This window comes from Micromys minutus (assembly GCF_963924665.1).
Source record: "Micromys minutus genome assembly, chromosome: 11".
NCBI lineage: Eukaryota > Metazoa > Chordata > Mammalia > Rodentia > Muridae > Micromys > Micromys minutus.
The window spans coordinates 48794924-48821904 of NC_137980.1; the positions used below are offsets into that span (position 1 = coordinate 48794924).

Consider the following 26981-nt stretch of genomic DNA (forward strand, 5'->3'; position numbering starts at 1 on the left):
TCATGAACCTTCCCAACAACCTTTGTTCCTGACCTTGCATAGTAGATATTTCCTGTAATGGTCCGCACTGTCATCAGCTGTTGGGAGGGTGTGGGGAAAAAAAAAAGGTCAACGGCCAACTCAGTGATGCTATTCAGTGGGCCGAGGTGGTCCCAAACATACCCATTTAGTGGCTTAGGGCATGGCCACCACTCAGTGACAGCACACATGAGACACTAGCCAGAACCACTCAAGTGATGCTGTTTCTGCATCCCTTCTATCTTCCTACAGGAAGAGAAGAGGCCCTACTCACCTTGTGGTCCAGGCTGGCCTTGGACTTGCAATCCCCTAGCCCCAGCCTCCCAAGTGCTGTGATTACAGCCTGCACCACTATATCTGGCTTACATTTAGAGACCCGTACTTAGCTCATGTGTAGACGTACTATGTACTATAATATAATCCAAGAGATGATTCTGAAACAAGACATGGGAGATCAGATAATCAAAGAATGTGTGTTAATAATGAGTAACACTTGGTAAGCGCTGACAAACTAAGCTGACACTGCTCCTGATTCTTTGCACTACATCGGTAAGGAACGACAGCCTACTTCGCCCCACACTGGCAGGGCTCTAACACACCATGTGGTAGAATTAATCAGACATTTTACAACTTCTATAGATACACAGTAGCTAAAAAGGTGCCCTATATACACATGGATGCACAAATATTCCCATGATGACACACACAAATGCGTGCATAGTGACTTCTTTTTTAAACCTATTAAAAATAATTTTAAAAAATTTAAATTATGATTATCTGTGTGTGAGTGTCAGACACCCTGGAGCTAAAGTTGCACGTGTTTGTGAGCCACCAAATACCCACGTTAGGAACCAAATTCGGGTATCCACCTCTATAACCCTTTATAAATCTTAATTTCAAGGTAAAGACTTTCTTTAAAACAAACAACAACAACAAAGACCTGAGTTCACAGATGAGCATATGGAAGTGACTGGAAGGGAGAGGTAATGACTCCCCTGCAGGAGATCTGTAGGAAACACATAATGGCCCTAGAAACACGTAGGGTTCGGGTTGGCTGTGCCCTTCCCTTTAACACACATCTGAACGTTATGGAGGCCTATAATTGCGGACACAGCACTTCTGTACACCTGCCTGTGAATATGCAGCCAAATTCTTGCAGACAGGGTAACTCGCTAGTCTGAGCTCATCAGAGTCCAGGGCAGGGGATGCATCTGAGAGGAGCACAGACCCACAGCGCAGACAAACCTAGGAGGGAAACTAGTGGCTACCTAGGAAGGGGATAACCCACTATAAAGACAAACTGTCTTTAGACTTCCTGCAGAGGTCCTGGACCACCATGAAGGCAGCAGCCAACAGTCAGCAGTCTCTGCTTTGTTGAGGAAGCAGAGGGAATGACTCTGCAGAGCTAGAACAGTTCTGTTGTCTTATTTTCCTGCTGCCGAGACTCAGCCTAATTACCCAAGAGCACCTAGAAATTATACCCGACACCTTCCCTACTTCCACAAGAGCCTGGATGCCTGGCTGGATGGCAGTGTTCTCTAACATGTCCAAGTGGTATTCTCCTTGGGTCCTCCCTGCTCACTGACTGCTAGATCACATGGCTGTTTCGGTTTAGTCTGGAGTCCCACCTCGATCATGAATTTGCTTTGTGGTACAAATGGCAAGGTGGCAAATCATCCAATTGAGCCCAATCTTTGGGCTGCTCATTAGAAGAAACAGCCAGCAGACACTCTGAACAAGAGGCCAATGAGAAAGTCTGTAGCCACCCTGTCTGGTTACAGGTACTACACAAAGTCAGAGCCTCTTGTGCAGAGGCCTGAAGTGGCAAGAAACCTGGCTCCTGCTGACCGTGCCATTCCTCGTGCCTAGCACCTGGCAGCATGAGGGAAAGGCAGGCTCCGGCTTCAGAAGTTGCTCCATTCTTTAAACATGAATTCTGTCACAAGTGTCTCTCCTACCTCATTTCCAAAGAAACTAAGCCAACTCTGTGGCCTTGCACCAAGATACCTGATTTATTCTCATGCCTAGAGAAAAACATCACGTCTGGCTGTGTCCTGAGAAGGAAGCACAGCAGGTGACAGGAGTGCACACAGGAATAGCAGCTGAGAGGAAGACAGACTGAGTCAAAGCGGGCTCTCAGTCTTACCATTTCCTCATCCAAAGCATCAGGACCACCATGAGAGAAGTGTCACACTTGTCAGAGCAGTGGGCAGTACCAGGGACAGAACAAGAGCTCCAAAGTGGCCACTGGAGCAAAAAGTGGAGCCCCTGGAGCCATGGTGGCCTGAGCCACCAAGCGTCTGCTTGGTTATGGGACAGGCCTGTATCTCACTGCTGAGAAGCCTGACAGCCATTTTGCCTTTTCTTATCGATGGTTTAATGGAGATGTAAATTGTGTGCCACATAATTCGCCTGCTGAAAGTACAACTCTGTATTATTTAATGTACAGAACCATTGCACAGTTATAGAACTTTCTCATTACCTCAGAAACAAAGAGCCTGGATCCCTTTAGTTACAAACCTACCCATCCCTCTATCACATGTTCACAGCCCCAGTGCTAATCTACTTTCTCTCTCTACAAATGACCCTGTTCTGGGCTTCCACACGAGATCCTACCACATATGACCATTTGTATATGGCTTCCTGCACTTATTAACAGTGTCTTCAGGGTCACCTGTGTGGTAGCATGTGTCAGCCCTTCAGTCCCTTTGAAGGGTGAACAATACCCTATTGTTCTGAACAGACAGTGTAGCTGATGAAACTCCCAGATCTATAAACAGGCACGTGCTTTCATTCCTCTGGGTAGTTACCTAGGAATGGAGCTGCAAGGTCACGGGTGATGAACATTTTCTGTGAGACTTCAGTGTCCTCACTTGTTAGTGGGGAGTCCACCACCGGCACCACCACCACCACCACCACCGGCACCACCAGCACCACCGGCACCACCACCACCACCACCAGCAGCACCAGCAGCACCAGCAGCACCACCTCCAGCAGCAGCACACTGTAGATCATGGGTACTCTGACACGTTGTGGCACTGGGGAAGATAGGAACGGTGTCCCACAAACCTTTTCCTGCTCAGGATGAACTTTCAGATCCATGCACATGTCCAGAAAGTGGGAGAGTAGAGCCTGGTCCAGGAGGATGTACACAGCCACCCCCCGTTTCCTACAGATCTCCTGCAGGTCTCGGAAGATGTCGATGTCTGAGAAAACGTCCATTACCACAGCGATGACCTATGAAACAAGGCAGAAGAAAAAGGAAGGAACTCTAAATCCCATCTTCAAAGACACCCTCTTCCTCAGCAGTACGTCCCCACCGTTAGCTCTTTGTTACCTCCAAGGACACCTAGGTACCCATGTCTGACAAGTCCTGGCTCGGCCCAGCTAACTAACATTTGTCACCAACTTCCAGTCAACCTAGTCCACACTGCAAACTTCTCATGTAACGTCTTTGCCACCAGGAAACCCTACCTTCCAGGTTCAATTTGGACTAGCAAGCTGTCTGGGTTCTTGAAGCAACACACTGGAATCTCAGCCACATTGCTTTCCCAGTCGGGCTTCAGTTTGCTGTCTATAAAGTTGATAAAATCTTGGGGCTGGCAAGATGGTTCAGCTAGTAAAGTCCCTTGCTACCAACCAGATAACCTGTATTCAATCCCCAGGACTTACATGGTAGAAAGAGAAAAATCAACTCCTGCAAGCTGTCCCTCTGACCTCCACATGTATGTCATAGCACATGCATACCACACAAATAAATACATGTAAAGAGAAAGACCTCCTCAGGTTCTCTCGGAAGCCCCCTTTGACTGTTAATATTCAAGTCCACAGTTTTCTGACTCCTGTCCAGTTCTGGTTTATGGTCTCTTGTTCACCCTGTTTTAGAAAGACTCCATTCATTACCAAGTCAGTGCTTGAAATGATTAGATGAGGCTCACAGCACCCCAACCCCATCCTCTGTTCCCCACCAGTCAGGACAAGAACATGGGAACATTACCTCAAGATTATGCCCTTCGGCTCAGCTCAGTTCAGTTCTTTCTTCTCCCCAGCAACGTATGCGTACCTCTGACACAAACTGATTTTCTACAGCCATCCCAGTGTCCGTGGGCAAAGTATTCCCGTTTTGAATGCCTGCTCCCTAAGCTACAAATCGGGCCTGCAGTATAACCTAACCAACTCCACCACTGCAAGGTCCACCCCGTCACCCAGACAGCTTCATCTACAGAAGCTATTCCAGCCTGCAGCAGAGCCTCCTCGCCTGCTCCAAGGGCCCTCAGAAATTCCGGGCAGGGAGGCAGGGAGGCAGGGAGGCAGGGCTGTACAAACACCCAGGCTTAGAACAAGTCCCTACTCATCAAATCAGGAAGCCAGCATTTGGGAACTGTTCTGAAATTGGGAGTGGTCAGAGCTTCTTCATCTTCCAACTTCAACAGTAAAAATCCCTTGTCTCTGAATCACATTAACCCCTTGACTGAGAATTATGGGTGCTTCTCAGTATTACCACTTCCTTCTGCCACAGCAAAACCCAATGGAAGGATTGGTCTCCACAGTGGAGACCTCGAGACAGTAACTGACAGGCTTGTACCTCTTAAGCATCTGTAGAGTTAAAAAGAAAACCTGCCGCCAGCTATGGAGCGAATCAGGGTATAATCCTAGCCTTTAAGAGGCTAAAGTCAGCCTGGAGAGATTAAAAGTCTATCTCAAGAAACAGAAACTAAGAGGGAAAGAAATGCAGAGGTAATGGGCACTGCTGCTTCCTTTTTAACAGTCCACTCGAAGCCAGGGCCCCCTGGGATCATCAAGTGTCTCTCTGGCTGCCTCCACCCCACTCCCTGTCTGACCTTCATAAAATCTCTCGGACAGTGAGTGAGAAGGAAAGTACATTTTAGAGTTGGTGGCATCTTCAGAAGCTCACAGGCCCTGATGGCTTTCACACGTTGTTTTGAGAGTTGTGTCTACCCCGTTCACTTGAGGACTGCAACAGGGTTTAAAGGCAAAAGCCAGGACAGGAGCTCAGCATGGCTCTTGCTAGCTGTGTGCCCTGGTGCCCTGGTGCTCAACCTCTCTCTCTCCCCTCGGTTTCCTTCCCCCTCTAGAAGGCCGGGACAACAGCACAGAGGGGTGGGGCTGCTGGGTGGCTGAGAGCAAGGCTGGCATGGGTTAGCTCAGTTAGGCAGCTGGTGTCCTTAAGTCCAAGGCAGGCTGACCTACACTGAGCAGAGATGGCTACCCAGGGCTGGCAGGACACAGATAAGGAAAGCAAAACGAGGCACACATATTCTGTAGGGAGCAGTAAGCCTTGTGAGGGGAGGCAACATAGACACTCGAGGAGGGAGGCTTCTTCGGAGAGGCAAGCGTGTGAACTGAACCACAGAATAAAACAAGCAGTCAGGCCTGACTGCAGATTCCTCAGCTCCCTGGGAAGCGGAGGCAGGAAGATCCCAAACCCAAGGCCTGCCTGGGACAAGAGGCCATGGGAGAAGTAAAGGGCCCTCTAACAGGAAATCACGTGCCGACAGAAGAGACTGGGAAGGACAGGGTGCATACTGGTGTGGCTAGAGAGGGATGTGTAAGATGGTGGAAGGCTATGGAACTTGCCCACACTGCCGCACAGGGAGAGTATCCTGAGAGATGATTCCAGAAGAGACTGAACCTCCTACTTCCTCTAACTCAGGACTGGAATCTCTGGGTCAGCAACCCACTGGGGGATGGGGACCTTTTGGGCTAACAGACTTCTGCAGATATTTTGGAGGACTAGGGGCTGAAAGAGGAAAAAAGTCCCAGCCAGGAGCGGTGAGGCCACTGGGGAGCAAATGGAACCATGGGAGAGGCCAGCAATGGGAGCAGGGCCACAGAAATGCAGACAAGCTGGCGAGAGACCTTCGAGCCTGGCTCTCCACAGAGTGCACTTGAATCCAAGGTGCAAGAATTGGAACAGAGCCCCTGGAGGGAGGGAGGGAGAACCCCGTGCAGACCTGCTGGCCTCTCTGGTGGTCAGTGGAACCCTTGTGAGCTTCATCCAGCCAGCTGACGGGCTAGTCGATGAGAGGGGAGAAGCCAGGAGATGCAGTGTGATGGGTAATCAACACGCCCCGCCCTGGGGGCTACTCACACGGGACCAGGAACCCAGCCCAGTTGGCAGAGCCAGAGAAGGCCACCAGAGGCAGAATGGGAGCAGGGCCCAGAGCACAAAGGCCTGCCAAAGAGTTCTGATTGCCCAATTAATAAAACAGGTGTACAAACTACACCTGTGGTGGCTGACGGGTAGTAATTTGCAGTTTGGTTCATGTATCTTGGACTTTAAAGGCCTCAACCTTTCCCACAAGCTAAATATGAAGGCCTGCCTCATTCAGGGTATCTGAGGCGAAGGACTGTTTTACTTTTCCTGATTCTCCTGCACCCAGCACACCTTCCTTTCTTACTAAAGTAGGACCCTCAGAAGACTTCCCTTATCTATCTGGAGATCAGCGCAGGAAGGCTCTTCAAGGCCTGCCCTCCCTAGACCCTTATGCCTACCCCCTCAGCCCGGCCCCCGGATATCCAAGTCCTACACAGCTGGAGCAGGCTGCATCTTGTCCCCTCTTAGAAAGAACAGTCCTTTACAGACCTGGTTGACCTAGCCTCAGTTTCACCAAGACAGCCCTGCTTTCCAGGTGGACACATCCACTTGGGAAAGTGGGCATTTCCACAGCAAAGTTAAGCTCATTGCCTCCCCAGGATTTCCAGGCTGACACAAAATCTGTATTTGGGTGTCAGGTTGACACGAGGCTTCAGAGAACAGCAGTGGTGGCAGGACGCCTCCCTCGGCCGGAGAGCTCACGCTGCAGACTGCGGAGCCACAGAGCCCCTGGACTAGAGAGGCAGCACAGACACCTGTCACCGAGCCCAACCTAGGCACCACCTTCTCTCAGTCTGAGCTGCATGACGCTGGTCCCTTCTCTCCGGGTGAAAAGTATGGTGACTGTAAAGAGTCTGTTGTTACAGCGTCAGGCTAGCTGCCAGGCCCCCCTGAAGGAAGCATCTAGCTGGCCAGAAGCTGGGGGGGCCAGAGGGGCATCCAGACCACACGAACAGTTTTTCCTCAAGCCACATCTAGAGGGGCCACCCATGCGCCCAGTCCCCCATGTTCAGCTTGAGTGACAAACCACAAGCCTATCATCAGTGCCTTATTAGGGACAACAGACTAAGGAGCCCACAAGTTGGGGGGGGGCCAGAGGTCACAGGTTTGTCTTCCAACAAAGCGGAGAGGAGAGCCTGTTTACATTACTCACTGGGCAGCTCTGAAATCCCTGCCACTGTCCCTTAGCCCAAAAGCTCACAAAGGTCTCTAGAGACTTTAAAGCCCCAGGAACCGTCACACCCAGCTTGCAAGCTTGGGACAGACAGATAGTGGAGTCGGGGACGCCTCCAATGCCCACCCTAAGAAACGTGCTGAGCTAAATATCAGTACAGAAGTCTGATGTGGGTCTCACCACTACTAAGAACTTGCAGTAATCCTGAGAGGACCAGTGGAGTGTCCTACAAAGCACACGGCTCAAATCCACCAGGAAGGACAACGTCTAACGCAGCGACGACTGTCAAGGAATCTCACAACTCCCAGCATGCTGGGCATCCTCTCTTCTGCAGCTCTGCTGACAGAGCCAGACCTACACTGAGCAGGGGACCTGGTGAATTGGCTGTCACACGATCAGACAGACGGCAGAACCAACCTGGGTCCCTCCTCTCTGCAGAACCAGGTAAGCTGTCATATTAGGTTATACTGGCTTCTAGAACGCACACATAATCCCACCCACCTCATGCCCTGTGGCAATTCAGCCAATGAGAAAACACCCAGTGGCAGCTGCTATATTATTAGTCCTGACTCTGCCACTATCCCTGGACAAGACATGTAACCCGAGGTTCGGTGTCCTTGAAACAAGGCCTCCCTGCTGCCACACACCCCTGAAACAGGCTGCTTGCCCTCTGACCAGGCACATGCATGGCCTGAAGGGGCCAGTCAAGGCCAGTCGTTCCTGTTCTCATTCTAGCAGGAAGCACATGTCAATCACCTCTTTCCTGTGTGCCTCAATTTCCCTCCCCTCCTACCAACAGTCATGAAGGCAGATCAAGCGTACAGAATTCGTGGAATTCTGCCAAAGCGTCTATGATCCGTCAGCCTGGAAGACTGGCCCCTGGTCCGTATGCTGAGCACCTTATCAATCACTTAGACTTTTCCTGCTATAACTATCAAACGTGCCACTTGCCCCAGTGTGTTTCACAGGTGTTTGTTTGTTTTCTTGAGGTAGGTCTTGGTATTAGCCCAGGCTGGTTTCGAATTGAAGACAGTCTCCTGCTTCAGTCTCCAAAATGCTAATTACAGTCAGGAGCCCCCAGTTGTCACATGTTTCAATGGGACTAAAACTGCTCATTGAGATTGCTTTAAAAATTAAATCTTTGAAACTACATTGATACAGTCTTCTGGGTTTAAAAGCAAGAGAATGTAAATTTCCAGAGCGAAATTAAACTTTTAGCAGTTTCTCACTATTGTTCCAGCAGGAGGAACTGTGGGAAAATCATTCGGACTTTTTAATGGGGTGGGAAAATCATACAACCTTTTTTGGGGGGTGGGGGTGGGGAGTACTTCCCTTTCCTTTTCTCTCAGGTAATAGGTCACTCCAATGGCTTGGCTTTGGGCTATTCTTCCGCTGTTAGGATAAACAAGTGCATGTGGGAACGTGCGGCACCAGACGCTCACGTCATCCGCAGATAAAAGGCTGGACAATGACACGCTCCAGACAGTGCTGTCCACGAGAACCTTCTGAGATGACAGGAACTTAAGTTGAAATTCAGCTTTATACAAACGTAAATGACCACGGGCACTTGCACTGTCCCATGCTATTCTGGACTCTAAGTCAGAGCTTGGCCTCATCTTGAGAGCCATGGGGTTTTCCACGGCTTACACATACTAACACATTTCTTCCCCAGTCCTCTGCCGTGACATGAGTTCTGGGCCTTTGGCAGGAGCGACAGCAAACAGTGGGCCTCCCGTCGTGGCTTTGCCAGTGTTCCTGAGGAGCAGACACGGGGACGTTACAAGTAGGTCAGTGGAGGATGCAGCAGAAACTCTCCCTCTAGAGGCTGGTGTCATTTACGTGAGGACCTTGTTTGCTTGTTTTTTCAAGACAAGTTCCTACTGCATAGCTCAGCCTAACCTCCAACTCTGGACCTGGCTGCCAGTTCCTCAGAGCAGGGATAACAGGCATAACCCCTAGACCCAGCACATCAAAGCCATTTAAAGCCAGCATGCCCACTGCATTCTGATTGTTTGGTCTTTGCTTTTTTCTGAGAGAAATGAAATCACATATATGAATGGCTTAAGAGAACGACCCTGCAGCTTCCATACTGTCTGATGCTTACTGAAAACAACAAGGAAACTCAGGCATGGCGGCACGTGAGAGGTAAGCAGATTTCTGTGGGTTCAAGGCCAGCCTGGTCTACATAACAAGTTCTAGGCTAGTTGGGGCTACATAGTGAGACCCTATCTCTCTCAAACAACCCTCCCAAAATTAATACAAATAAACAAATGAAAGGGCAGACAGAAGCACGGAGGGCTGTGGGGTGCTGTTCAGTGGTGGTACCCAATACGTACACAGTGCTGCCCAACCATTGCTACCTCCCCAAGCCTTTTTCTCCGGCACAGAGGAAATTCCGACTCCTAAGCAGTAACTCCTTGTTGTCCCCTCGGCAGACAGGTTTTGAAGGTCATAAGTTCTTGGAGGAGAGAAGTGCTAAGAGTGTGTAGTGCGTGGGGACAGCGACGCTCAGTCTCACAGTGAACAGGACAGTTCCCTCAGGACAAAGAACCATCCACTCCAAACGCCAACAGTGGCGAGGTTGAGAAACCCCGTCAGGCTGATGCGGGCATCAGGGCAGGAACTGATTCCACAGCAGATTCCATTGAAACACAGGGAGGGTTGAGCAAGCTCGGGAGATCCCAGTCCTTCAGAGCACCCTCATACGTGCCAGGGGCCTCCAACAGGCTCCTCAGCTACTGTCCCTCCTGGCTGGGCTCCTCCACAATGCAAAGAGGGGCACAACTAATGCTCTGGTCATCGGGAGGACGCCCAAAGGTCTGCTCGCCCCACAAGTGCACAAAAGGACCAGCTGGTAAGAACAAATGTGAGAGGTGTGAGTTCTCCAGGCAGAATGAGCTTGGTCTGGGAACTCCCACCCAGAAGCTGGGATTATCTGGGTAACATATCCACTGCAGGGGAGGTTGAGGCAGGAGGATCTCAAGTTCAAGTGGACTACACATAAAAATCATCTCAAAATGAGGGGACTTGGGAAGAGAAGGCAGGGAGGGGTAGGAAGACAACCAGCACCCTGGGACGAGCACATCAGAAGCACCTGACCAGGGTCACGTCCAGGCAGGGCCACGGCCGTCAAGTACTAGGTGGCAGAAAGAATGACTTATACAGCTTAGTTTCTCTTCCTACCTCTCCATTCTCCCCTCCCCGCAAAAGCCTGAGGCTGAAAAGGACGTGACGGGCCTCCACGAAAAATACTGATCACCCACTATGTGTCGGATGCCCGGGGAGATGTCATGTGGCCAGAGCTGCCGGGAAAACCCACCCCAGAGCCATCGTTCAGAAGGAAAATCCTGACATTTGGCAACACCCCCCCCCCCCCCCGTGTCCTGTGCTGTGTGCCGATCACAGAACCTGGTATCTAGGCTCCTTCCAGATCCACCTCAGAGAATCTAGGCTGGTGTACTGTACAGATCTCCTTTCTGAGAGCAAGTAAAGCTACAGGAAGCAAGCAGCTAGATCTGACCCCACTCCAGTGCAGCCTGGTCTCACTACATGGGACACCCTCACCACGCCCCAGGGAATTCAAATTTCCTTCGGTCACCCACTAAATTTCTTTATTTGTTTCAGATACTAGAAATAGCTCGTCCATGTTACCCAAACCCAGCAAAATGCATTGTCATTTATAAAATCTAAGCACCAGGGGCCTAAGTTGTCTTGAGGACATGAACCACCTTCCCCACTTGAAGGTCTCTGCTACTCTGATTCTTCTTCTCCTTAAAACAGACCACCCTAGTCTTTTTACAATACAAAATAAATAAAAAATAAAAACCAAGCCAAGAAAGCACTGACTGACTGATGTGTAACATGCCTCCACCCTCGGAAACATCCGCTCAGCTCTTGCCTTTCTGTTTATAAGATACGCAACATGGAATTCAAATCTTTGGGAAACTGTTTAAAACCTTCAGCCAGCTCGGAGGAAGCTGGGAGGCTGTGGAGAGGAAGATTAAATGTTGGCCCTCTGTCTGGCAAGGGGTCACATTCCAGCTCTCAAGAAGCTGAGGGAGGACTGTGGGTTCCAAGACAAACCAGCCAAGCAAGCACAGCGCTGGCCCTGGATCCAGACACACACTCCGGCCTGACCCCAGCTCTGCCTCACAATGCTCAACAAACAAGCTACCCGACCTAGATGTGTCTACTCTGCCCTTAAGTGCAGCTTCCTCTGGGAGGACCGTGAAGCAATCTGGGTAAAGAACTCGATTAGAGTCCCAAATGTCCGTCATCCCCACATAGATCAGACGTCTGGGGACACCTGACACTCGAACCGTCACAGTCGAACCTGTCTCAATGGATGCACATCAGAGGACAAGGCCAGAGAGACACGGACACTCCCAGATACCCATGCCCATCTTCACAGGTGGCAGCGTTCATCAGCCAGCAAATGAGTCCCCCCAATCCCTCTCAGTAACTAGTCCACTTCTCCCTGCGGGTTACTCTGTCATTCCCTAGAGGCAACCTAGCTTCTCCCGGCTTCAGCGCATCCTCTGTGAAGTGGACAGAATAGTCAGACAATTTCAAGAAACAGAAAGCGTTGTTTGTTTTGAGACACGCCCCCCTCACCTCCCCCACCCCCCATGGCTTTTGTTGACCTGGAACTTGCAATTTAGACCAAGCTGGCCTCAAACCCACAGAGACCTTCCTGCGCCTGCCTGCTAGGATTAAAGGGGGTGAGGGGACAATTTTTATTGACTCTTTTCTTTTCCTCTTAAAGCAAGAGATGACCACATGCCTTGAATTAAGTTTAATTCATACACACAACACTCCTTTGCCACCTCATTCCTTATTTTCCTTCCTGTATTCCAGGGTAGTCACATCATTGCCAACACAGGCCAGCAGGTCTCAGCCACAGCCAGCTTGGGGGCCCAGGATCCCAGCACTGGAAGGCAGAGCCTGGCTGTTTCCTGTGAGAACTGAGGTGTGGCTGTTAACCTCTTCCACCCCCCCAGCCTGTCCCCTTTGCATGTGCTCGAACCCAGGGCCTCCCCCCCATGTTAGGTGTTCTGCCACACACAGGACTACCCCTCCAGGCTTCAGTCTTTCTCACTGAAGGATGCAAGGAACTTTGCCTGTCTTCCTGCCTACCCTGCCTTTGTCCAGACTCTTCCCTTTTACAAGGCTAGCTCTGGTCTCCTTGCAACCTCAGCGCTCGCTCGCAAACCTGAACTCCTTACTGTCAGACGTAACGCTAGGGACCCCACTCGGATCAGTTTCCACTTTTGGTCTAGCCTCCCCATAGATAGGCTTAGTTCCATCCTTTCCTTTTGGGCCCAACTAAATCACTGCCACTCCAGATTTTCTTCTAGCTCCTTCCTCATTGCCTGTGGCGATCTCCTCATCCCCAGTCCCTCCTCCCAGCTCTGGCAGAGTGACACCTGGGAGGAGGCTCTGTGTGAGCCTGCAGTTTGGCATATATACCAAAGATGCTCACTGGATTTAAAGGAACATACCACCTTTCTCAGGAGGAACACCCACCCTCCAGGTACAGGGACCCAGGAGACGGTAACACAGGTAACAGAGGAAAGCCGGAGGCCCTACGCACTGATGCCTCTCAGATTGAAAGAGAGATAGGGCAGTCTCTGCAGCACGATCCCTTTTAAGGCAAATGCTTTCTTCTGACCTCCAGCTCTAGTGCCCTTCGCCCAAGCTGAGCAAAAGGTTAGAGCAACCCACATCTCTGCCCTTCCTGGAGACCAGATCCTTCCTTTTCAAGATATCCCGAAGGCTCAAGTTCTCCTCCCAGAGGGGAGCTTTGAGCATGACCCTTACTCCACAGTTTTGCCTCTTCCAAAAACTTTGTAAGTTTTGTACTGAACCCACAAGCAAAATGTTTTCAGCATCAAATGGACCCTTGGCCCACCCGAAGCCCCACAGGATTAACCCTAATCTAGCCACATCCCTACCATTCCCCGGACAGCAAAACGCTCGATCACCTACACTCTTCTCATTCAAGTCCTACCAGTCAGGGACAGAACCAGCACGGGAACATTGGCTTCAGCGCTAGGAAGGCAGAGGCAGAAGGATTGCCTGAAATTGAAGCTAGTGAGTTTCCGGTAAGCCTGGGCTACAGTAACCCTGTCTTGGAGAGAGAAAAGCCAAAGCCAAAAGACAAAGAGAACACAAAGTTGCTTCTAGACTTCCTCATGTCAACCTGATCCACACCTAACAAATAGTGGTACCAGGCACACTAAGTCACGTTCTGGGCACAGCCATAAAGTCTGTGTGAATTGAGCACTGTTCACGAACATGCAAACTTGTAGCCACACCCTCCCGTTTTTTTTCCCTAATCCCACTGTTATGGTTTCTCCAAGACAGGCCAGACTCTACCCCACACCAGCTAAGATAAAAAACCCATTGTAAACAGTGGCTTATCTAACCACAAGTATTTGCATTTTGGGTCAATGCTACCTGGAACAGTCCCAGGCATTGGGGGTTAAAAATATCTCCCACCAGACTCACAGAAGGAGTTGAACTGACTGCTCGAATTTATCATTTATCTGTCTACGACACTAGTGGAAAAGTGACAGTTACAGATCTCCCAGTGGGCTCCGGGTATCATCCTTTGGGGAAAGCGACTCTTCGGTAGTAAAGGCTAAGCTTTTACTAAAAAGCTCCTGAAAATGGACTCTAGTGTCCCTGGAATTCTGCAGTCCACTTTGGCTTGAACTAACAGTTGCCCTGCCCCAGTGGTACCAACATCAGGAGCTGGAACTACGACACGACTCCAGTTTCAGAAGGCCGACGCCCCTCCCCAACTCGCTGCCAAGGCGGCCAGGGATCTGGTGTTGAGTTGCCACGTAGGCAAGTGGGGTACTCCGGGGGCCGCTCACCTCTCGGGCGGAGCGCAGCTGCTGGCGCAGCGCATCCTTGCATCCGTACGGGCCGCCTGCGCCGGCGCCGCGGGGCTGGAAATGAGCCTCTACGCGCGTGGCACCGCGGTAGGCACCCCGGTAGAAGGAGGGCCAGCCGAGCTCCAGCGCCGGCGGCTCCAGGTCCGACTGCTCCGGAAAGTAGGTGCCGGACGAGCAGTCGTGAGAGGAGCCAAATGAGTCCTCGGCCACGGCCCCGCCGTCCTCGCCCGGCCGCTCGGCGGCGCCCAGAACCTCGCGCACCTCGTCAGCGTTGAGGAAGCGGCCCAGCCGCTCGCGCCGTAGGAAGGCGGCCCAGGCGTCGGGGCCGCCGGCCAGCAACTGCTCGAGAGCCAGGCGCCGCGCCTCGCTGAACAGCTCCGTGGGGTTGGGCGGTCCGCACGGAGACAGGCAGGCCGCGGGAAGATCGTCCACCAGCTCGCAGCGAACAGCCATGGCCGTGCCCAGAACCGAACCGCTTGATGGCTGTGGTCGCTTGAGATATTTATAGGCACCTTTGAATCAAACCAGCCCGCGCTATTGGCTCGCCGTCCCGCCCCGGCAATTCCACTGGCTGGCTGTCTCCCGTGCTCACCAAAGGCTCCGCCTCCTAGCTGCTATTGGTTATTCCAGAGGCAGGACCCGCCCACCCTCCGCTCTCACTGCCTGATGGCTGAGCGGAATTTAAATCTGACTTTACCCCGCCCTAGCGGCTCCCGAACTATCCCAGCCGGGAACAGAGCCCCGCACTGTCCGAGCACGCCCCCTGCCGGCTGACCCACAACGTGGCGCTCCAAGGACCCGGACCAGGGGTAGGACTTGCTCCTGGACATACATGTTTGGTGTGATCAACCTCATTGCCATCTCACCCTGCATCTAATCATTAATTTACTTATCAAAACACACACAGAGAGAGACAGAGACAGAGAGACAGAGGACAGAGAGACAGAGCCTGGAGCCATGGTTCAGCAGTTAAGAGCACTTCCAGAGGATCTGAGTTTAGTGTCCTCTCACTTGGCAGACCCTAACTGCCTATAATGGTTCCAGGGAATCTGATGCCCTTTCTGGTATCCATGGATACTGTATGCATACGTGATGCACAAACATACACATTAAATAAATAAAAATAAAGATAAATAAATCTTTTCCCCCAATGGTGCAAAGCCAGGAATGGTGGCACACTCCTAGAACATGGAGGTTGGATTAGGAGTATCTGGAGTTCAAAGCCATCCTATGCTGTGTAGCAAATTCAAGCCAATCCTAAGTTACAAAAGACCTTACAAATATACAACATATATATCTATATACATATACACACATATATGCATATAGGTGTACATCGATGTATTAATCCACTGTGATACCTACTCCTTCACTTAAGGCTCTCTCTCGCTCAGACACACACACACACACACACACTCACACCTCTTGTAGCCAAGGATGAACTTGACTTTCTAATCCCCTGCCTCCACCTCTGTAAACTTAAAACAGACCAGTACTGCTGTGAGGATCGCTCTCCCTCTCTCCATCCCTTCCTGGTCCCATCCTACTCAGGGAAGTTATTCAAGCCCGAAGGCAAAAGCTTTGTGTGTCCCCACTCCGCCATCCATCCGGTACACAGGCTACAAGAGAGCACACTTCCTTGCCTGTAGTAAGTATAAAGGCCGGGCCCTGGGGCTACAGCTGCATGGTGTGTCTGTGCCTCTGTTTTCTGGGTTAAAAGCGAGGATAATCAGAGCTTTACCCATGGTCCCATTGATTGACGTAGAGTGCTGTTCTCCACTATAAGCTAAATGAAAAAGCCCAGAGAGGAACATGGGAAGGCCCAGGACAAGCCAGCGTGTTCCAAGTGGGGAACAGAGAAGGGGACACCATGTTTACATGTAAAGATGGCACTAATCAGACTGTAATCAAACTGCTGCTGTAGGGTATCACAATTTCAAAGAAAATATTTGACAGAATAAAGCCTGACACTAACGACCTATCTTTCCTTGAATTCGTACATTTTCACCACCATCTCCCTGAAAGACCCCCGCTTAGTAACAGTAAATGCCATTTCTGTAAGGCTGTGCACACACGGGGCAGGCTAGGTCAGGGTCCCAGGTGGCCAAGCAAGATACCGGTGGGCGGCCAGCTAGCAACAGACAAAGAAAGGAAGACATTCAGACAAGCCCAGCTTTCAGATAAGCTGCAGCCCCCGACTGGTACCAGGAGTTGCCTCCTTAAAGCCATATTTCTGCCACCGTCCCCACACTTAGATGAGCCCAAAGCAATTATCCTCGGAAGCTGCAGCCCGACTGGTACCAGGAGTTGCCTCCTTAAAGCCATATTTCTGCCATAGTTTCCACACTTAGATAAGCCCAAGGCAACTATTCTCAGGAGCTGCAGCCCCAGCTGGTATCAGGAGCTGTTTCCTTGGAGCCATGTCCTTGGGCTCACTCCCTGGTCACATTTAAACTAACCAATTAGAACCCTGTTGCTATGCTTCTGCTTCTGTACCTTGCTTCTGCCCCCCAAGCCCTATAAAAAGGGGACTGCCCCTTTGTCCGGCGGGCAAGTCCTCTGAGAGACTGTGTGCCCACAGGTACCTGTGTACTTTGATCAAATAAACCCTCATGCTGATTGCAGCCAGTGGTCTCGGCTGATTCTTGGGTCCTGGGGTCTCCTCAGATAAAGGTCCTCTGGACGAGGGTCTTTCACTCCCAATTCAGAAACCTCTTCAGTTCCGTCTATGAATCACCAAAGCCCTCCCCCCACCCCATCTGCCTTGGGGTCCTCCTAGGAGAGCCTTCTCTCGTGGAACTCAAGCCAACCCCGTGCAGACGAGGGCACAGCAGTGACCACAGTCAGACCAACAGGTGTTATTAAAAGGAATTTAATAATCTTAATTAAAAATTCATAACAGCGAATTCTGTCACAGGCCTTGGCAGCTGGAGTAACTCCAGAGGCACAGGCCCCTTGGTGATATGGTCAGACCCCATCTTGGAGCTACTTCAATACAATATCAAAGATCCATGAGAATATTTTTTTAAAAAAGTTTTAAATATATTAGACTCTTTTGATTGCCGTTTTTACACAAAGCTGCTGATACAGTATACAGAGTTTTAATTTTTTTCACATAAAATACATTTTTTTCCTTAAGTGTTCTCTGTACATCAGTGGCTTCTGGTCTGGTGAATTATTGCGGAGGGCTGGGTGTCTGCAGACTTTTCCAGGGTGTGCAGAGCCAGGCTCCGCACAGTGGCATTTGACGTGCCCATGAGAAGCAGGCCCTGTGGCCAATAAGGGAGAGGTCTCAGGCTTTCTAGAAAAATGGTGGGTCACTTCAGTGGAGCTGTCCACCCTGACCATATGACCCTTGGCTTTCCTGTGCCCTGGGGAAGAGGAGGTTATCACCAGGCTACAAAGAGCAAAAGTTCCGACAGTCCAGACATCATGTCAGGATGGCCCCTCTGAATAATAGCCCAGTACCCTGCTTTGGGAGAGCAGGTGGGAGATGATGCCCAGGGCCAGAGGGTATGGAACACTAAGAACCAAGAATCTCACATTGTTACAAAGCTAGACTGTGTTAACCCAACCCAGAGGCCATATTTGATTTGTTTATTTGGTTTTCTGAGACAAGGTTTCTCTGTGTAACCCTGCCTGGCCTGGAACTCATTCTGTAGACCAGGCCAGCCTGGAACTCAGAAACACACGTCTCTTCCTCTTTTGTGCTGGGATTAAAGGTGTGTGCCACTACACCTGGCTGGGGGTCCACACTCTGGCAAACTTTCCAAACATCTAAAAGTTAAATCAAATCATGCAGAGAAGTTTCATTAACGCTGCATATTTGATAAAGAATTATATCCCAAAGTCTTCAGTAGACCTGGGTTTAGGATTCATTCCAATTCCCTGAGCTACTGGCCAGAAATTCACAATCTGGTGATAGCTACCAATTTCTAAGAGTTTGGGGAGCATAGGGTGGGTGCAAGGAACAAGCTCACAGGGAACTTCAGGGCACCTGGTTTGGAAATAGATGTCTTCAGTTTGCCAAGAATGGCTACCAAGACACAGGTTTCTGGTAGGAGTGAGCCATCTGGTCAACCTTGCCAGGCTTCTCCTAGCCCTTGGATCCACACCTTCCAGGGAGAGGCTGACATAAATGGAAATGTTTAATATGAAGAGAAGCAGTTGTTCTCCCTCCCAACACCCGTTGTTGGCATAGGGGAGAAGAGTATGATTCATGAGCAAAAACTGACCAAAAGAGGACTGTAAATGCTAGGGATGTATTTGACAGCAAACTGTAGGCTTCTGGTTCTTCCAGGCACTGACCTTAGACTGCTGTTATATTGTTCTCCATAGATGCTGGCCCGAAGGCTACCTCTGAAGGCTCGGAATGAACCTGTATAGTGTCTGCCTGGTGCCTGAAATCTAGCCTCTGCACTCCGTGGCAAATTTTATCTAGGTTTGGCCATAAAGCTGTGTCCCAGCTAAAGAGATTCACCCTCGAAGAACTGCAGGTGCTGCAGGGCACAGGGACACTGGTCTAGGATGGAGGCACTCTGATTAGAATCCTGGACGAGTCTGGCGGTGCCCACAGTCCTCAAGAGGCCACAGTCTTCACTGCCTGTCTAGTCCATCTTCTGCTGAAACTGGCAGCACAACTGGTGTGTCTCAGCACCTCAGTAGATCACGAGTGAATGGGTGGGTGGCCCTGGCTTATACACTGGAGAGTGTTCCTCACCGTGGCTCTCAGTAGTCCAAAGAGTCACAAACTGCCCTGAGGACTTGGAGCCTGAACAGGGAACATTTGCTTATCCCATGAATCCACACTGTCTGGTATTAGCTCCCACAGAGGTGGCAGCTGAGTTTCCCACCCCTCAGGCAGAGAAGAATGGCCCAGGAGGCAGGAAGAAGTGTGGGTGTGGAGGAGAAATGGCCTGCATGGCTCAGAGAAAGCAATAAATGCCTTTATTCTCTGGCCCCTGAGCTCAGAAACCCCGGGCAGCTGACTCCTAGGAGCATGTGGCTGGCTGCCTGGACAGCTGCCCACCTGGTGGCTAAAGTCATCTCCAGAGGCATTTCTGTGTCTGTCAGAGCTAAAAGTTTAAAGCCACAGGTGTGTGTCTTTATCGTCTCCTCCTTCATCCATGGGCTGCAGAGCCTAGCTGAGGCCCCAGGGATTCAAGAAACTGTCTTTAGTCTCTTCTGTTATCCCACCACGCCAGATTCCATCTGCCCTGGAGTTGGGGTGGGGACGACCTAGTGTTGTGCACCTCCTTCGGCATCTAGCAGTCTCTGGGGTGCTTTCTGGCCCACGGTCCTAGCTCTAATAAAGCATCTGTCCAATTTAGTCAGGTCCTGATCCGTTGCCGGTCCACTGAGGTCCTAAGGCCACAGTGGAGACAGAGACCAAAAAATGACAGGCCTAACTACTAAGGGCATGGCCCTGGGGGCCATAAAAAAGTGGGTATCTGTCCCATACATCCGAATGACGTAGGGACCCTGTCTGGGCTCTAAGGAGGTAGTTTGAGGACAAACAAAAGGAGCACAGAGCAAGGAGCAAACTCGTAGCTCGCCAAGTTACACCAGAAGATTCTGATGGACTCAGTGTGTTGCACTCAAGGTACGGAGCACAATTTCACCGGGTTTGTGGGGAAGTGTGGCGGTGACGTGGAGGGGGCTTCTTTCCCCAGCATCAGGAAGACAAGGGCAGCAAAGCTATACAGCTGGGATGGTAGCCAACTCCAGCCATGCCCTGCTCTCCTGAATGCAGCACAGGACAGTGGCCTTGGGCACCTCCGTTTGCAGCGCTGGGCATTACCACTCTGGGAGAAGCAGGCGGGGAGCTTGGAGACCTCCCGGCAAGAGCCGACAAGTGATGCTCGGTCAACATGTCTTACGTAGCATAACAGAAAAGGCGAAGTTTGGAAGGGCGTGGGCCTGGGCATTCACTCTGCAGACTCAACTGTGGAAGGTGGGAGGGTGGGGTGCAGGCAAGCCTCAACCACTCCGTGTGATGGCACAGGCAGACACGGGCTGGACCAAAACAGTATGAAAACCACAGAGACCAGCAGAATACTGTGTCCTATAAGATTAATGATGTTCCCAGCAATGTGCTCACCTTTTCCCTGGGAGCCTTCCCTCCCCTCCCCCCCCCCCCCCGGGCCAAGAAGCTCCTGACGAAATACATTTCTCAAACGTCAGACAATAAAACCCGACTGTGACTATCCGGAGGAGGCAAATTCAGTTACCTCCCACCTGGAATCTTTCAGCCTCAAAGAATGCTCTTACCAAACGCAGTTTGGAAAAGACCCGTGTGCGGTGCCCTACCCAGCTCCTGTGCTTCCAAGGAAAACCAAAACAAGATTTGCTTTTCTAAGCATGGGTGGCCTGGTTTTCCAGCTTGACCTATGTACAGTCTACCTTCCTATTGACGTGTGCATGAGAACAGCTCTCAGCAAGGCTGTGGGGAGAAGCCTGGGCCCACTAACCTGATCCATATGGATTCCTGGCTTCCACGAACCCATCGGACTTCCTGTCTCTGCTAGCTGTGATAGTGACCCATCCTGGCATGACTTTAGAGCTGTGGGTCTCAGCTGAGCAGGCCTCTCCCCAGTGGAAGCCAGCTGGCAGCTGTGCCACGACCGTGTTGAACTCATTCTTCTGGGGACAACCCACAAGTTCTCGGCCCCATCGGCATCCCATGAGCTCAGGTGTAGCATTCTCACACGCTAAATCGATTGTGTGTGTGTGTGTGTGTGTGTAGGGGGTTGTTATTTCTGGTCCTAAGAAGCCTTTACCAAGTACAGAACTGCGATCCCAAGCCCACCCTCCCTGAATTAGACTGCAGAGTGAGTCGGCCTGCTATACTTCAGATGCAGGCATTGAGTGAGGCAAGAAAGCAGCACAGAAGGGAGTGGAGATGCTATGGGCAGCTGAGCATGAGGTAAGGTCAGCATCCCTCTGGAAAGCAGATCCCACCTCTCCCCAGCTGCCCCAATGCCTCCCCAGCCAGGCCTGTTGGACTGGCTTTGGATTCCAGGGGCCCCTCACAGAGGCAGCTCTCTTCTCCCGTTCACAGACACTAGGAGATCCGGCAGCAGCCGTGAACTTTCTCCTCCATCTCCTCCATGGGGGCTTTGAACTTCAAGAGTGGGGGATCTCCGCTGGTGACTGTATAATACACCGAGTTCCCGTTGCTGCTGTAGGGGGAAGTTCTGCCTCCAATCAAGGGGGCCTTGCCTTCGCTGCTGCTCTCCCCTGACCTGGCCACGCTGCTGCCCAGGTGGGTGCTTAGGAACGGGTGGCTGAGCAGCTTGGCTGCGGCCCTCTGCCTCTTCAGCTCCAGGAGCGTTTGGGGGCTCTGCTCTTTGAAGCCGCTCCAGGCTGGGGGGACATCCGCCACGCCGGGGTTGCCGTAGGCCATGCTGTAGTCGGGCATCTCATGCATCTTCCATATGTCCCCATTGGCCAGCGCATACTGGTAGGTGCTGACAGGGGCCCGGAGGCCATTTTCCACTGGCCCATCCAGTTCTCCCCTTGAGATCTTGGTAGAGAATTCTGAGAGCAACACTGGCTTCTCCAGCCTGGGGTTCTGGGGGAAGGGAGGACAGCATCAGTATCACTGTTCAGCTAGAGGGTCTGTACCCCGCCACCTGCACCTCTGCTGAGGGACTTGACTGACCCCCAATCTCTATCTTTTTCTACTTCCATGAAGCATTTTGGCATCGGGCTCTGTGTCCTGGTAGGGCAGACCGATGCCACGCCACCCCTAGGGCTGAAATGTGACTCCGGGATTGGCTAACGAGCGCATGTTTATTGCCAACGTCTTGGAACGAGTCCATAGAAATGGAATCAGAAAAAAAAAGAAAAAAGAAAAAAGAAAAAAAAGAAATGGAATCAGTGGAACTCAACTTTGAAACTTTAGGTAGAACAACTGGGAAGATGGTTCTGAAAAAACTGCCATTGTCATAAGCTGTGCACAGGGGAAGCACAGGGTCAAAGGTGGCTTCTCTGCTCGAAGGGAAGCTGACGTCAAGGAAGGCTGGACACAGGGAGACTGACCTCATGGTGCATTCTGAACTCCTAGTTCCTGCTGGACCCAGACCTTTTCAGTTAGGTGAATTCCTGTGTGTGTGTGTGTGTGTGTGTGTGTGTGTGTGTGTGTGTGTGCTATACTCCAGATGCAGGCATTGAGTGAGGCAAGAAAGCAGCACAGAAGGGAGTGGAGATGCTATGGGCAGCTGAGCATGAGGTAAAGTCAGCATCCCTCTGGATAAAGTCAATTTAGTTCGCCTGCCAGTCAATTGTAGCCCCACCCCTTTATTTCCAGCATATCTCCACTTCACATAATAGTGATGTATCCACACCTAGGGATCCTATACACTTCAATAGTCCTTGGATAACAAGAGCTTGAAAGGGAGCTGATGTCCAGAAACTATAAACAAAAGCATAGAACCATCCAGTGTTAGCAAAGATGTGACCCATTGCAAAGTCACCATGAACAAAGTCATGATTCACATCATTTTTTTAAAAATCTGAAAAGATCGTCAACGACACGTATGACAAGAAAGAGAATAACTTTCCTAAATGTAAAAGAATCAGTTTCAAGGGTTGTAGAGATAGCTCAGGTGTGGGGGCACAGACCTGTAACCTCAGGACTCAGAAGGTTAAAACAGGAGGATTATGGGATCAAGGCTTGTGTTACAGAGCAAAGCTGTGTCTTAACACACAAACACACACACACACACACACACACACAGAGAGAGGGGGGGGAGGGGCAAGAGGAGGTAGACTGACAGAGAGGGAGAGGAAAAGGGAGACAGACAGACAGACAGCGACAGAATATTTCACACACAGAACTGTTTCTGTGAATAGACTTTTCTCCCTTCTCGGCCTTCATATGTTCTTCTCAGCATGAGGTGCTAGAAGTCATCTGTTAAAAGCAATAGGAGGATGTGTGTAGATTATACACAGACACTGCCCCATTGCACACAGGAACTTGAGCATCTGAAGGTTTGGTGTCTGAGGGAAGCTAGGTCCTAAGGTCAAGTCCCCAGTGAATACCGAACAGCTGCAGGTAATGCCAATTTAAAAGGCTACAGACTAGACAATTTCAACTCCATGACCTTCTGAAAAAGGAAAACTCTGAAAGCGTAAGATCACTAACAACACACACACACACACACACACACACGCACACACATCACACACACACACACACGTACACACACATGTGGAAACTTGCCCTCAGATTCTATTTTGTTGCCATTTTGCATTCGTGTACTGCATGGTGCTGTCACCAATAGGCTCAGATGGGACCCTGGGAATCATCTGTGACAGTGAAAATCTGTTGCGTGATTGCGTGATACTGTAACAGTGGAGTCCACAGATGGTGCATGGAGGGGCGTCTGCTGTGATGCGTCCATCGGTCCTGACTCATCAGGGACAGCACGTGCAGCACACAGATGCAAATGATTACAAAATAAAACCTGAGGGCAAAGTTACACCTACTTAATTCTGTATGTGTGTGTGTGCTTGGTATGTGTAGGTGTATGTTTATACGTGTGCATGTGTCCATGTTTGTGTGTGTTCGTGTGTATTGAGACCAGAGGTCTGTCTGTCTGTTTTTTCCCAGTGTGTGTGTGTGTGTGTGTGTGTGTGTGTGTGTGTGTGTATGAAACCAGAGGTAGGTGTGTGTGTATGTGTGTGTGTGTGTGTGTGTGTGTGTGTGTATTGAAACCAGAGAAGTATGTGTATATGTATGTGTCTGTGTTGAAACCAGAGGTGTGTGTGTGTGTGTGTGTGTGTGTGTGTGTGTGTGTATTGAGACCAGAGGTCTCTCCCTGAACCTGAAGCTCACCAATTCAGCTATCCTGACCAGAAAGCCCCAGGGCTTCTCCTGTCTTCATCTCCCAGGCACTAGGATTATAGATGTGTATATCATTGAGTTTGACTTCTTTGTTTCTTTTCTTGAGACAGGGTCTCACTATGAAGCTCTGGCTATCCTGCAACTCACTGTATAGACCAGGCTGCCTTGAACTCACAGAGATCCACCTGCCTGTACCTTCTTCGTGCTGGGATCAAGGGCATGCACCATCACACCTGGTTAGCTTTATCCCCAATGTGTGTGTTGGGATCTACATTCATGTCCTCATGTTTGCATGGCAAACACTTAATATCTCCTGAAGCACTCCACTTACTTTTCTATAAACATAAAATTGCTTCAAATCTCAAGGTCTATTGTTGAGAGGGGGGGGGGGGGAATTACACACTCAATGTCTGAGTCCAGTAGTTTACTTTGCAACTGTCACTAAGTTAGGATAAGGGCATTTCCTCTGTTGTTGTTGGGGAAGCAGATGTTTTGTGAGTTCAAGATTCATCCTCACCTCTAATCCATCACCACAGCCAGGTAAGAAGCTCCTGGCTGGAGGTGTAAAAGACATCAATACTAAAGGTGTGGAAGACCCCTCTGAACCACAATAGCCCAACCGTAGAATCCAAGAAGCTGCTGAAGCCTTGGGTAAGCTCCCAGTCCATCCCTGTAGACTAGGATGAGCTTATATATATGTGGCAATAATGGTGCTGAGCACTGGCCAGTCCTGCTGACCAGTGAACATCAGGTTCAGTTAGAGACCCAGCCTCAAAGGAAGTAGTGGAGAATGACTGAAGGCCATACCAGACATTGGCCTGTGGCCTCCACAGGCATGAGCACTCAAGTGTATATGCACACACCTGTAATACACTACACAGACGTAAATACACTACACACACACACACACACACACACACACACACATATACACACACAGAGATATGTCTTAAATAAAAAACAAAGGTACACACATGCACACACACACACAAACACACACACACACACATGCACATGCACACTCACAAGCACACAGAAGAAGGCTTATGAAGACAGAGACAGAGATTGAAGCCACAATAAAGGTAAAGGGACACCCAAGCTGAAGCTTCTCGGAGACTGTCCCAGAGCCCTCCTACGTTTTTCAGAATACCTCCTTCAACCAGATGGCATCTTGAGAAACACCATTCTCAAACCTTAGGTCCCAGCAAAAGAAGGTTTCAGCCCTGAGCTCCTGGGGTAACTGTTCTTTCTGCTACTTTCTTTCTACTGGGGAACTCAAAAACCAGATACACTGGGAGACAACCAGGCCTAGGGCAGTCTCTCTGTCTCTGCCACTTAGGAGGCCATCCCGTGTGAAAATGTGTCAGTTCTAACTAATGTACCCGAGGGTCACTTCCTTAACATTAGCCACCACCATCAGACAGGAGCCAGCGTCTTAAGGGCACTGCCCAGCTGTTTCCTTTCTGACGCATCCCAGATGAGGAGGTAGGACCAAGCTGGCCCCTGTTTTTGTCCCAAAGCAGTGGCCAACACTGAATCAGGGCAGGAGGTCCCTCACCGGGTCCTTGTTCTCCTGGTCTGTCCTGGTCTCCCTGATGTCTCCATTGTAGGTGGAAGTACGCTGGTCCTCGGCTGCACTCCGCTGCTGCCACAAGATGGCCTCTCCCTCATATTCTTTCCGGTAGAGGTTGGTTCTGTCTGACAGGCTGGCTCGACGCACTACCTTCCTGAGGAGGACAGAGGAGGTGCTGAGAAGCTGCGCCCAGGAGCCATAGGCAGGCGTGTGCAGAGGCCCTGGCTGCCTGTGTCACTCACCCACGGCTGCCCGCACTGGACGTCCTCCGGCTCAGGGATGACTTGTGCCTCAGCTGGGACTTCATGATCACATCATGCTTGTGTTTAAGCTCCAACAGCAGGACTTTGAATTCCTCCTCCTCACACAGGTCTAAAGGAGTACACGAATCAGTTGCAGAAGGAGGGGAGGAGCTCTGTACCACAGGGTCCGCAAATGCAAACCCACCAGAAGTTCTGAGAACCTCGAGGGAGTGAGGAAATCGACTCCCTTGCTAATTTCCTTTGAGGGGTGTGAGAAAGGGAGACCTGGGCTCCCAACTCCTGGAGTTCCCAGCTAAGACTAAGGGACCCAGCTGGTAGGTTTTGTCAACTTGACACAAACCCAGGCGTATCTGGGAAGAAGGAATCTCAGTTGAGGGATTGTCTCTATCAGGGTGCCCTTCGAGCAAGTCTATAGGGGACATTTTCTTGATGAATAATTGATCTGGGAGGGACCAGCCTGCTGTGGGTCATGTCACCCTTGGACAATTAGGTCTGGGTTCTATAACAAAGCCAGGGGAATAAGCCGTAGGAGCAAGCCAGTAAGCAGACTACTCCCGGCCTCTGCATCAGCGCCAGCCTTGAGTTGAACTATGACAAGGACGTGGTAGCCAAATAAACCTTTTCTTCCCAAGTTGCTTTTGGTCAGTGTTTACCAGAACAGGAAAGCTAGCCAGGACACAAGCCCTCGACAGGCTCTGGGAGAGTCAGCAAGTCTCTCTGATACTTTGAGAGAAAGAAGCAGGTCCCTCAAGCAAGAAAGGAAGTAACGCTGAGAGATCCCCATTGACTGGTGGGGTTCACCAGTCAATCCACTGAATCTCTCTATCCTCTGTCCATCTACTTATGTATCCACCCACCTATGCATCCATCATCCATACATCATTTTATCCCACATCCCATTTCCTGTCTACCTTACGCATCCATCCATTTATCCATCCATCCATCCATCCATTCATCCATCCGTGTATATATCCATCTCTGTATCTGTCTGCCTGTCTGTCTATCTATTAGTCTGTCTATCAGTCTGTCTATCTGTCCATCAATCTATCTATCCATCCATCTATCCATCATCCATCCGTTTAT

General features: G+C 50.5%; 2 protein-coding genes across 2 annotated transcripts in view; both read right to left on the reverse strand.

Moving 5' to 3' along the window:
• FAM83D (family with sequence similarity 83 member D) lies at positions 1–14665 on the reverse strand (the record flags this gene model as incomplete). The annotated part of the gene is made up of 3 exons (XM_080925608.1): positions 1–77; positions 3084–3255; positions 14192–14665. 3 exons carry the CDS (start codon positions 14663–14665, stop codon positions 1–3), a joined length of 723 nt encoding a protein of 240 aa, XP_080781734.1.
• A 6425-nt stretch (positions 14666–21090) lies between these two features.
• The window catches only part of PPP1R16B (protein phosphatase 1 regulatory subunit 16B), a gene marked incomplete at its 5' end in the record, with an annotated part of 64622 nt that continues 58731 nt past the window's right edge, over positions 21091–26981 (reverse strand). The window contains 3 exons of the mRNA XM_080924872.1: positions 21091–21785; positions 25621–25789; positions 25878–26007. Of these exons, the coding sequence (XP_080780998.1) occupies positions 21276–21785; positions 25621–25789; positions 25878–26007 (809 nt within the window). The 3' untranslated portion in view covers positions 21091–21275. The remainder of the gene's footprint in view (positions 21786–25620; positions 25790–25877; positions 26008–26981) is intronic.